General features: G+C 38.1%; 1 protein-coding gene across 2 annotated transcripts; it reads left to right on the forward strand.

The window, feature by feature from the left end:
* The first annotated feature begins 1,881 nt into the window (after nt 1–1,881).
* Nucleotides 1,882–11,401, forward strand: LOC146479336 (uncharacterized). 2 transcript variants are annotated; one of them, XM_085110842.1, is made up of 4 exons: nt 1,882–2,096; nt 8,379–9,103; nt 9,820–10,502; nt 10,759–11,400. In XM_085110842.1, the coding sequence occupies exons 2-3, from the start codon at nt 8,384–8,386 to the stop codon at nt 9,988–9,990; spliced, it is 891 nt and encodes a 296-aa protein (XP_084966968.1). In that variant the 5' UTR covers nt 1,882–2,096; nt 8,379–8,383; the 3' UTR covers nt 9,991–10,502; nt 10,759–11,400. The 2 variants fall into 2 exon arrangements, with proteins under 2 accessions (XP_084966968.1, XP_084966967.1); XM_085110841.1 differs by lacking the exon at nt 1,882–2,096 and adding an exon at nt 5,816–6,013 and having other exon boundaries at nt 10,759–11,401.
* Nucleotides 11,402–13,017: the final 1,616 nt, after the last annotated feature.

Below are 13,017 nucleotides of genomic sequence, written 5' to 3' on the forward strand. Positions count from 1 at the left end.
TAAAGCAATAATGATTAGCTTTCACACAGTCGAAGTCGAATTCTTTATTTGTCGCCAAGGTGATGTCAAAAAAATTTAAAAATAGGAAATGGAAAAATAGTTCTTCCTTCCAAGAAGTCTTCAAAAGAAACAGTAGTTGGTAATTTTTTTTAACAGACAATTTTAAAAAGGAGTTTGCTTCTTTTAGAATTGGCTTCAGACAAATTTAGGCCAGATTTATATACGCAAACACTCGTTTTGCCGTTTTGTCTGAAGACTGCGACTCGCTGGCTCCCTCTTATTGCCAGGTGGAGTTATCTGGATGATTGAATATTTCTAACTTTGAGAATCATTGCAGCCATTCAAAGGAAAGCTCTATTGTCATTTGACCACTGGTGTATGTGCGTGTATTGCTGTGAGTGTGGTGTTTATTTACCATTATGATTTGTTAACATGCACAGTCTTACAATGGTTTGAGAACAATTCAATGGCAGGAGATGTTTGTGCTGGTCAGCTCGACAGCGGTTACACGCAATATTGTACGTAGGAGGCACATTGTTGTAGTCCGCCATGTTGAATGGTCCAGTTGCGAATAAAAGGAAATTCTGCTATTAATATTGGTCTCTAGACTTTTGCAGGCCATGTAAAAATTGTTGAAAGATACCATTCTTCTATAATCTAAACCGAGGTCTAAAGATTCCCTTTATTGACTTCCCACGTGTTTTAAAATACCGTTCGATGATGATTCGATGATGATGATGATGATAGTGACGTGGAAGAAGTTTTTCAAACAATCAAAGCATGCTCGGTTCTCTTGCTTCTTTCACTCGTGGATGAAGTACAACAAGCCCACACGTGGCCCGAGAGGCAGGCTGGGAACGCCTTTGGCATGCTGGGTAAACTAACGCTTCTGTTAAACCTGAACAGGCATTTTTAAAGGATCACTCTACCTAAAATATGTACCACCACCTGTGGTATTTATTCTTTTAGTTATTTGGCAGCAAAATCCTGAATCGCACTTCCTAATCACAACCGCACTATCACTGATTTCAGCTCCTTTCGCCGACTAAAATTTTTGTCCTATAATCATATTACATAATCTTTATCAATTTTATTTTATTCTTTTTTGTATCACTAGGTAGCTTGAAGGAATTAGCAGTCATGCTTCTCTGTAAATTCGAGAATAAATAAAGTTTGTGTGTGTATGTACTGGTTTTAATAAGAAAAAATCAGACGTATTTACTAGCGCGCCGCCTGAATGGCAACATTAAAAAAGGGTTGCTGTGTGTACTTTGTTAAAGTTGTCTTTATGGAAATTTGTATTGTAAAGAAATGAGAAACATGAGCGGTACGTTTATGAGTGAGTTGGAAGACCTTGAAAGGTTGTTTGGTGAAGACAATGTTTTTCATAAATACCGGCTTCGAGTTCACTTGTTTCACGGCTTCAAGCTTTCGGACTGTTGAGAATTTTAGGTGAGGGTGCCGAGTATCCAGGCTTCTCGCTTATAGAAAAACAACAAAAAGAAAGAAAAAAAAATAGGCGCACAACAAAGGTAAGAGTGCCAAATGAATGTGCAAGAAGGAGAGATGCGACCTTTTCTTTCTTCTTACCAAGAACCCTCAGTCCCCCAGGCCTCCATGAAAAATGCTATATGTTTTATACCTTTACAGAAAATACCAGCAAAACGTGGAGTCTTTTATAAATTCTTTCACTAAAATTCTCTTTTAATACCTTCCTGTAAACCTTTTCTTTGAATTTCTTCACCATTTAAATTTCCGCGCTCAAATGATTTAACGCCCAGTCTTCACGCGCCTCTCACGTTCGAAGAGTGACGACAAAATCAGTTACCATGGGGATCGTAATAAACAATTGAAATTAATTCGCTTTAGTGCTGAGCGCTTGATTTAGCTAACGCGTTCATGGCCGAAGGTGGATATCGCAAACTACAAGTGGAGTATTTAATTCCCTTTACAATCAGATTACAGGCGAAGATGCCACTGCAAGAACTTACAGTTCACGAAGTGCACTTTCCAAAGGAGTGTGGACCAAAGACCTTCCCACAAATACCTACGAGCCTCTTGAGGCCTCGCACGGCGCACGGATCATGACCAAAAAGGTGAGCGTAATTTTTTCTTTTAAAATCTTTTTTTGAATCATTTTTTCGAATAAAGAGACCGTTGTTTACAACAAATGCAGGCCCAAATGACACAGTATGTTTAACAAAATACAATGAAGTCAAACGTGATTTTGTTTTTGGTTCAATGTAATGTTCTTTAAAAGATAGGCAACAAATCAAGGGGCGTGTAACTAAGTACAAAAACATTTTGGCTCAGATTTCGCTGAAGGACTTATAATATAACGTTCATTTGTGAGGGCAATTTTATTTGTTACGGAGTTACATTTTTTCGAAAGAAAAAAAAAATCTAGAAGACAACTCACAAAGAAGGAGCGCGCGCGCAAATACGCTTTCAATTATGACGTCTCTAACTTGCTTCGAATTCTTCCGTCATTCATTATATTCTGGAAGACAAAAAAGAGAGATAAAATATTTTACAAATAAAATGAGTGCGTAAATTAAGCTTTTTTGGTGAGGTAAAGAAAGTTTTGTGCTAATCTGACTTCCCAAGTTTCACATAGGGAATTAAAGTTGTCGGGAAATTTCGAAAAAAGAATCTTTTCTAAACCGCGGCTATCTGACGCAAATTTTTGTTCCAACACAGCTTGTGTTCTCATTGTTGTAAACATAGATAGCAAAATTGTCGAATGTTGATTGGTCAAGATGGAGGCAAAATTACTTTCTCCTTCTCTCCTGATTGGTCAAGGGCCAAAACTACCCGCTCCTGATTGGCTGAGGACACAATTTCTACAGTTACTAAATAATTCAGGTCATTCTCGTCCCCAGAGCCTCTTCAGTCCCTTTTAAGGGCGATTTACACGGTGTGACTTTGTCGCATGCGAAAAGTTTACGACAGGCCTACTACTACTACTACTACTACTACTACTACTACTACTACTACTGTTTCGTGTAAATCAAACCTTCAACTCGCTTACGACTGTCGTGTACGTCACAGAAAAATGTTGTAGGGTTTTTGCAATCGTAGGTATAGGCAATGTTAAAGACGAGAGTTGTGTGTGATTTTTTGCATGACGCGAGCAGCGCGCGTTCTAAAAACAGCATGCGACAGTCGTAAGCAAACGTTGTACCGTCTAAATGGGCCTTTAGCGAACGAGGTTAATCCGGTTCCTTCAACGCAACATTCGAGCGCAACAACTTTTTCGAGTTTGACTGACAGTACGACTTTTGCTCGGCCGGTAGTTTGTACAAAAAAGAAAAAATAATAAAAACAACAGGAATGTATGAAAATCAAATACTAGCTTGAGATGAAATTCCGTTTTTACACGGGATGGCCTGGGCCGACCTCGTTAAATAATCGGTCGAGTTTCGTTTCATCGTAGTCACAAATTGCAATGTTTTTTGTAATGTTTAGAACACGAGCAGCAGCAGTTCAATTTTATATAGCTAGAAGATTACAAGTTTGATTGTCAATTTTTACTGAAATACTATTTTGATGGACGAATCCTCATACTCTTGACAGTTTTCGTGAAATTTTTGCTGAAACGCATATAAAACAATCTTACCTAAACAAGCACATTTTACTCGCGAACGGATCAAATCTCCTTCAACTGTGAACGAAAGGACACGTCTGCACGCAGGCTAAGACAGCCACTGTCTCGCATCTCGTGCTTTAAAAGAACACCTAATGCCACTTGAAGATTTCAGGATTAAGTACAATGTTCAAACAAGAACCTTACAAAAGCGTTTCGTTCAAACTGAAACACCTTTGAATACTGGGCGCTTTTTTGACTCCTGAGTTTTCCAGCTAAAACTTGATATGAATGTTTTCCTTGTTATATCAGTTGAGACTGTTGTCGATATAGTCCAATTTTATCTAGCTTGAAAATGGACTTGTTACGTTTAGTTTGCGTGGTTTCTCCTCTTTATATATTCAAATGTTGGCAGTTAGCCATAGCAATAACTAGTTTATAGTACACACGACAGTGAATCGTATAAAGAGGCCTGCTAGCAGCCTTGAGTCCAGCGGGTATGGAACAGAGCGAGTCATTGTTGTGTCACTTCGATGCAGCAGTAAGAGTGTTACTCTTTCCACCAATTAACCCCATTCGGTTATCACTTTTTAGAGACAGTACAAGTAACACTGTTTTTAATTCTGAACTGAGCGCTTTCATTTACATTTGCATTTATTTTATATGTTTAATTAAACGGATTCTGACTGTGGGTAGCCATTTAAATTGTTAAAGCTAATGCTTATCGACGAGTACCAAAACATCCCGCGTGAACGCCTCCAGGCGTCTTGTTTTTGTCAAAATGGGTCGGCGCCTGGCAGGTTTGAAAAACAAATCATTCATGGCGACCACGCGCTTTCAGTTCACCGCGGCTTCTTACAACCTAAAGAAGCGGGCCAAGAACAGCAGCCATGGTAGTTTACTTAACTTAAGTAAACTGCGTGATTTCCCAACGGTAGAAAGCTGCACAGTACAGTTGAATCAAGTTCAGATTGAAGCTTAACATTTGGTTTTAATCACCGTTTACTTTGTTCGTAAATTAAACGTATATTGCTCTCTCCATTAGATGTACGTATACGTAACAATTATCCACCCTTGTTTTGTTCGCTCAGAGAAACGGGTTAACTGTACGTTTGTGTTAAAATGGCGAAAATAGGGCAAACTTGACATTGCTTCCCCAAGTGATGAGTTGGAGTTAGGATCTTTTCTTGGTAATATATCAAACAGGTAGCGAGGAGCTCCTTTAAAATTTAGACCAAGGATAAAGTTGAGACGTATACCTGAAAAGACAGTGATTAAAGAAAGTAAGATATAACAAACATGCCCATTTTTCGCACAAGTGCTTTCTCTTTATGGGAAAATATTTAACTATTTCAAGTTCTCCAAACGTTTTTGAGTGGGACCACAACGCTTGGAAAAAAAGAAAGAGTTTTCTGCTCAGGGGTCCGTTTTTTAAAACCCTCCAAGAGTTTTCGGTTTAAAGCAAGCCGCTAACTGCCACTCTTATGGCAGCTATCTGCTGTTGATGAATTCAACGCATGCGCGAAGACTATAGGATGCAGAAAAGCTGTGTCATCAGTTTTAAACATGACATTATCATGACTTGTAATAACATGTCTACTGCTGTCATGACATATACTGATAATATTAAAAGAGAAAGAGAAATAACTTTACAGGGAAGACAGGTCAACAGAAATGTCATCGCTGTCGATCTTTCACTTGCAGACCAACGTCAAGGTTAAAAAAAAAAACCTCCATTCGCTCTGACGAAGAGCTAGCGCTCGAAACATAGGCACTCGAATCTCTTTACGGTGGCCAATTACCTTATCAACGTCAATAAACAAAACGACCCAGCTTTGAAATATAGGTGGTATACCTGTGAACGGGGTTTCAAGCACGGAAAAGTGAATTTTTCATGGTAATGTTTTTCTGTTTTACACATTTTTATTCAGCTATTTATGATTAATTCAGTCGATGAAACCGACGGATATGTACACCTGAAACAGAACAGAAATATAACCGATAACCTAGTGTTGCTTGTTTACGCTGTACTGAAATGGAAGTCCTCAATTTCACCTTCGTAACGGCGGTGACAACGTAGCATTATTAAATTTGCGTGCAAAGCAAGAAAAACAATAATTCTTTGAAAGTATTGTCAGTCAGTCCCCCAAACCACCTGCTATTACTGGAGTGTATTCAGAAATTACGCAAAACCTGTTTATGAACGTTATAATTAATGACTTCCAGTAGCGAAAGACTAAAATGTTTCAATGCAGCCACATTTGGCTTAGACGAGCCAAATTAGGCTCAGCTGAAGTTCTTTCCACATCGCTTCTACAAAAGAAACCTTTTCGCTTTTCGGCTTAACGATGGCGTCCATGAAATGTCTACACACAAGCTTTGTAGTTGTTGTGTTAACCTTGGTCGTTACGGTCTCGACACTTGGTGGTGAGTTCACTTCAGTTTATAATTCTGATCTTTCACTTAACAGATCGAAAAGCTACCAACTGTGTTTGAAAGGCGCTCTGTTTCTAAATGATGTCGAAACATCCGACTCAAGTCTGAAATAACACCAAATGTTTGGTATGGAACATATTTTCAAAATTTTTAACAATCGACATCGGTAAGAAGTACAGCTTGACGACTTAGTTACTCGAATATGTGTTCTGGCTTCGGGACTGGCTAAAATGTAGGATTAAAGTTTTCACCGAAGTTATGAGAAGTGAAAAACGAATTTTATACTGAAACAAAAAAAAAAAAGTCGTTTATTTAACCAGACTTTTAATTTTGTGAAACACAAATTAACGTTGAACCCTGGATTCAATACTCAGTGAACTCATTCTCCGACACAATGTGATTCAGTAAGAATGACAATTTGAATACGTTAAACGCATCGTAGATGTTAAATTACAAACTAATGTGTTGGCTCGAGGCGTTTAAATGATCCAAAATATCAGATGAGTCGGAAAGATTTCAATGAAAATAAACTTCCAAATATATATTTTTTCAGCCTGGCTTGATCCTGACTTCTTCAAAGAATTTAAATTGCGAAATAAAATTGATTAAATAAAGTTTGTTATGATGACAGAGGCAATTTTCTAAAATGTCTTGCTTTTCATCAGCTTTTTCCGACGAATTTTCTTTGAAAGAAAGTTAAAGTAAAAATTAAAAATGAAGAAATCTCATTTTACTCCTTTGATGATCACAAGTAGGTTTTTCTTTAGTCAAACAATGTTTTAATAATTCTTGTTGACGGAGCCTTAATTATTAATAAGATCAGCAGATATGTACTAAGACAAGCAACGCGCGGTACTAGTTTTACAAAAGAAAAGTGTTTGTGTAGCTTTTTACTTTTCGAATTTAAACGTGAATTCATGAATGATTTTCAGTTAAAATGTATGAGTGAAACCATCAATGAAATTTATGAAGGAACACATGAGAATTTATGGATGAAAACAGGGCACGAATTTATGACTTAATACGTGGCTGAATATATGGGTGCATTTGAATGAATCTATGGATGAATACATTGATGGGAATGTACAAGTAATTTGGATTGAAGGGTGAATGTATTAAGGGAGCACAGGAGTGAATTTATGGGGTAAAAATTAACATTGCTAGCATTCCTGTTTTAGGTTGTTGAGCCGACGGGAACTCGGCAAGGCTTGCTCCAACCCCCCCCCCCCCCCCCTCCCCCGGTTCGTTCGCTCGACAATAATAAACAATAATAAAGAAACTAATAGCAGTCTATACGTACATAGGTGAGTTCAGAGGGCGATCGAATTTATAGGTAAAGGTTAATTCTTGGGGTGCATTGAAAAGGAATTTAGAACTCCATGGCTAGTGGGTGTAGGTGAATTTATGAGGATGAATACAGTACAGCCGCTGAAGCATTTGCGCAAGTAACACGAAGCTATGTCATGGCTTAGTGTCGTTTTAGTACATTCACAACGGTTGGGGAAATTCTCTGCTCGAAGAACATTTTCAACAGCAAAGTGTGCACCGATTTCTGCTATCTACGTGACTTAATCGCATGTTAGGGGCACGTAAGGAGAAAAATTAAACAAATACTGAAAATAGTGTCTCCCCTGAGTTCACGGATCATTTTGTGCCCTTCATGAAAAACGGAGTTTAAACAAGCACTATACGATTGGTTAAACCGAGATCATTACGGACTCCACAATACACGCAGCCGTACATTAATTCATTATTGAAGACATATTTGTGTAAGCTGATGTAGATTGATTTGTTCGGATGCTTTAGCTAAAGAAGTTTTAGGAAATGGAATTTTGTTTCCCGAATTTACTAGCTTTTGACGGTTTTAGAAAAATGCTAGCTGACCTATTTTTTGCGACGACTAATTGCCCTTCTAAAAACAAAAGCAATTAGAAATTTAGAAATTTAAAACTTCATTCTGCCGAAAAAAACGACAGATTTTCTTTGCGACTAACTCCGAATTTCTGGGGCGATTTTGAAGACGTTCCGAACTAAACCGAAAAATAATGCAGTTGGTGGCCCTTGCCGGTGTATAGCGACCGACATAAATGGCATCTTTTTGCAGCATAAGAATCACCACCAGTGGAGAGCTTTGCTGAAGATTTCATTCCCCCTCCTCTCTCAACTTAAGAATTTTAAAGCAAGATAAACAGTGCCCATTTTTGTAGTTTTAATTGACATCAGTCTTATCAACGGTCTCTCAATTTTCAGATCGAGGCATATCACACGAGAACTGCTTTGATTTTAGAACTTTGGGCTATCTCCCCGTTTTCAAATGAAGACTTCCGCTTTTCACTTTTCTTCTTCTTTAATACAGAAACGATGGAAATAGAGGTTACACTTAACGGAACATCAATCCCATGGGATATCAACTTTGCCAACCCCAGAAGCCTCGAATTCAAGCAATTGGCTCTGAACGTTAAAAATAGGCTTAGAGAAGTCTTAAGTCAGCAGAGGGGGATTAGCGAAATCAAGATCAAAGAATTCAAAGAGGACAAACATGGAAACACATCATGCGTGTTCGACTACAAGATGAACTCCGCGGTCGTTGAAAAGGAAGACATCGAGAAAGCCCTTAACGGTACAGTCGACATTGGTGTTATTGCGCCAGTGGCGTACGCCCCAATAAAAATGAGCTTGAAGTTGTTAAGTGTGTCATGGATTAACTCGTTCGATGATCGAAACAGTACGGATTACAAAAATCTGACGAGAAGAATCAAGGCTGCACTTTCAGAAGTTTACCAGAGCACAGGCGACGTTGTAGGTTTCGAAATCAACTCGGTGTCAAAAACCTCAGACGGATCTGTCTCTGTTGAATACATGGTTATGGTCTATCCGGACTCGAAACTGAAGAAAAAAGATTTGGAGAAAACATTCAACGAATTTACAAAGAACAACAGCTTTGGAGGAATGATCGCAGAGAACCAGTTGCAGCCTGTGAAACAAGAGGAAGAAAAGAGTGAGTCTGATGGGGCTGTGACTGGGCTGGTGGTGATTGGAGCATTGATGATATGTGTGGTGATTATAGCATTCCTTGTTAGGGTAAGTCAAGTGTGAAAACAATTATTTCTTAGAAAGATGTATTTTATTTGTCAATGTATATGGCACAGGTATCCTCGGAAAAAAAATACGGGTTCTCCTAATTGGGGTCGAACCTATGACCTTCCGATTTCTTAAACCACATGCTCTACCACTGACCTATATATAGGAGACTCCTGGGACAAGGCTCTTTAACGGCCAACATCCTGAATACTGCTGGGATGTGAATGCCGCCCCGTTCAGCATGATAAGGACCACCTGGGTGAGTCATTACGCTCGAAGAGAGAATGTATTTTCTGGTGGAGGAATTTTTTTGTGCGTGCGATGCACTGTGGGGCTTAAACGAGCTCTGCATTTTTCAGTAGGACATAAGTCGTAAAATCAGCTTCCTTTTTCACAACAAAATATCACAACACCCTACCATTGAACATTGATCCTCTATTTTGAACCAGTTAAAGCATATAATCTGACTGAAAAGGCTCAAAAGCCGTACACCGTGATGCAGCCACCCTAGCAGACGACGAGGAAAAATTGCGTGACAAGCCTCGCGTCTGCGAGGGAGACTATACACTATGAGGATTTACATGAGTACACCTGCATGGCCCATTAAGGAAGTCTCAGCCGCTCCCAGACTTAACACTATATTTATCCCCTAAATATATAAATCTGTGATTTTCTCTCGAGACAGCCTACTGAACTGTTTGTATTTCTTATGGTAGGTTATCAAGCAGACCTGGAAGTGTAAGGTGAAAGTTGCTGAGGATAATTTTGAATCTAACAAGCAAACGGAGGAACAGGTCGTCAACACTCCCCGTGTGAACTCCCCTACCTCAGCCTCATATTTAAGCGATAACAGCATTGACACGAACGTACAAGAAAGCAAAATGTAAAGAATATCAGGCCACACCCATACTAATAGCCTTTAAATTCCCCCATTATATCTTCTTGAAACTGGGCAAAACCTTTGACATCCTCATTCGCGTCATGAACGCCTGGTGTGGATCAGTCTTTCGGCTTCTTTGCACGGACCCGCGAATGAATCATGTTCATTGTAATTCCTCTGTTGTTACACTTGTTAAACCTTTTTTGTTGAGATTTTTTTCCCTGGATAGATGAATTTTTAGGATACTAAATGCTTTTGTCATAGTTGCTTGTGATAGTCATTGTAATACCCGTAACTTCAGTGGACCTTGCAAGAACCCGTACATACAAAAAGGAACAATTTGTAGTTATGTGATTTTAATTACATAAGTTACATAAATAACATAAATTACAGAAGTTGATTTCCTTAAAAGGAATTCAACTTCTGTTCAGTTGCTTTAATTTAATTAGTTTAAGGAATTTGCTTTTGTAAATTTAGTAGTTACACGACGCCCAAGCCTTTGGCTTTAACTATTATCATGTATACAGTCATTTCAACTAACGTTGTCGGTTCAAAGCATGCAGCTAAAAGACAAGACCGAAAGTTTACGTGGGATTTTTATGAATAAATTCATCAAAATTCATCAAAATCATCAACAATAGGTTGTAATCAGCAGTACAATGACCTGCACGTGCAGGGATGATTTTGATGAAATTATTCATAAAAAATAATCCCACAAAACATTGCGGTCTTGTCTTTTAGCTTGATTTTAATCCGACAACGTTAATTGAAATAGCTGTATAGGTAAATACGATGCAAAACTTGCCGTTTCATTCAAAACGTCGCCGGACTCAAGTGATCCATTAAAATCACAGATTGTTTTACATGTACCTCCGTTGAAGATGCGTTGGCAGAGGAAATAAGTAAATAAATAATAAATAAATAAACAAGTAAACAAATAAATAAACGAACAAGTAAGTAAATGTTAAAGGACTTAACAATTAATGATGTAGGCGATCGAACGGAATTACAATCGAACTCGCAAAAAAAATTTTGGCAACTTTTGAATTCTTTTATATCTTCATTGTGCCTGTAATTGTTGTAATTCGCATAGAAGGACCTTAACGTTCCTTGAGTCTATGTGCATGTAGTTGCAACCGACACTATTTGCGTTCAATAACTAATTGCTGCCGCAGCGAGGGAGCCTGAAGCGACCGAGCAAGGTTGCACTCTAATCGGGACAAATATATATATACCAGTATGGGGCCTTTCGTTCAGCTTTCTTGCAAAATGCAGAGCATTGTGGTTGCGGTAAGATTAAATGGGAACAAGGCATTGTGGTTAATTTTGTGGACACCACAATGCGACGCGCTGCTGTGCTCCGCTCGACTGTTCGGATCGACTGGAGAAATCGAAGTGAGTATTTTTTCGTTTTCAATGCCCCTAATTTTACGGAATGTTTCTACTTCGCTTTTAACTTCAGAACGCAATGTATTTGCCTTTAAGCTTAAGGTGTATCCTCGAGGTAAGAATAAATGAATACAGGCAAATTCTTGAAAGTTGTGTTGTTGACTTTGATCAGGCCAGGGTTTATTATTCTTATTATTCGCGATTTCGTCTCCAATTCCATATAGCGCCACGTCTGCCTTCACTTTCTTGATTACAGTGGTAGCTAACAAGTCGTACAACCTGTCAATTTCGCAGACTCGATAAGTAATATACAGCAGCCCTGTAGTAAGAAGAGTGGTTCACTCCGATGGGCCATGACCCAGTAGACGCTGTTAAAGGGAACCACCACTCTGACAACAAATTGACGGTTAAGTGTTGGAAATAGTGTCCAAATTCTGAATTTTGGTCTAAAACGTAGATATGACATTCAAGTGTGTTAAAATTTAATATGATTATCGACTATTTTTGTTTTTAAATTTCCTGGGCGCAGCCATTTTGAATTTTTTGACGTTTAACGGTTGCCACTATTGTTATTCATTAGACGTTCTTTTGTTTGAAACAATTAAGCAACCGTTTTACGTCATGAAATCCAAGATGGCGACGCCCAGGTAATTTAAAAGCGAAAATAGGCGATAATCAAATCCTGTTTTGTCCGACACTGAAATATTATTTCCATGTTTTTCGACGAAATTTCAAATTAGATTGTATTTTCAACAATTTAACGTTAATGTGTTTCGAGAGTGGAGGTTTCCTTTAAAGTGCCAGGATTCAGACATGATCACTTTTTAGAACAAAACTTAGGCACTCAGGCTACACTATAATTTGAAAACTACCTTATCCGAAAAGCAAAGAATGCGTATACAAGGCCTGTGTTTATAGAAAAATGGTATTACACTGAATGGTTCAGTTTTAGAACTTTGCCAGACCATAACGCTGGCTACCGTGCCGAAATCGCTGAGACAGCGTACTTCCAATCATGCAATCTTCCATATCGTCTCTGATTGGAATTTTTTTCAGCAGGCCAAAACTGCATTTCAGCTGAGCTTAAATACTTGAATATTTGAATGGCACAATGACACAATGACACAATGTTTTTCTGGATATTAATCGTTTTCAAATGACAAGCTTGACATGATCATGACAACATTTATTTCATTTCAGATTTTTCATTACGCGCCTTTCAACATGCCAATAAATACACTTTGAGTTGTTATACACCTCAGTTAATTGCATGAAACGTCCGACTCTGTTATGTCTTTATAGTCTTACCACCACCGTATGTTAAAAAATCTCAATACAATGTCTTTACTGGTCTTAAAGTCCCAACATATCTCCGAGGAGACCTCTCAGTATAAGCCCGGGGGTTTCTTGAGGTCTCCTCGCCACTTCTTACTTCTTTTACTATTATTATTTACTCTAAACCTATGTACTTGTAATCCTAGTCTATTATTCATTGTAACTTTCTATGTTTGTATGTCGTGGTGAATAAATAAATAAATAAATAAATAAATAAATAAATAAATAAATAAATAAATAAATAAATAAATAAATAAATAAATAAATTTGTCCATTACCGTAAACTGCCACTTATAAGCCCTGGGCTTAT

The sequence above is a fragment of the Pavona decussata genome, unplaced genomic scaffold (genome assembly GCF_977016875.1).
Source record: "Pavona decussata unplaced genomic scaffold, jaPavDecu1.1 SCAFFOLD_59, whole genome shotgun sequence".
Lineage (NCBI taxonomy): Eukaryota > Metazoa > Cnidaria > Anthozoa > Scleractinia > Agariciidae > Pavona > Pavona decussata.

Excerpts from the sequence above, each read along its gene's own strand:
- LOC146479336 (XM_085110841.1), top strand. The coding sequence starts at position 5,935 with ATGGCGTCCATGAAATGTCTACACACAAGCTTTGTAGTTGTTGTGTTA. Across the intron at positions 6,014-8,378 it reads TACGGTCTCGACACTTGGTG|AAACGATGGAAATAGAGGTT; the intron begins GTGAGTTCACTT and ends TCTTTAATACAG. Across the intron at positions 9,104-9,819 it reads TTATAGCATTCCTTGTTAGG|GTTATCAAGCAGACCTGGAA; the intron begins GTAAGTCAAGTG and ends TTCTTATGGTAG.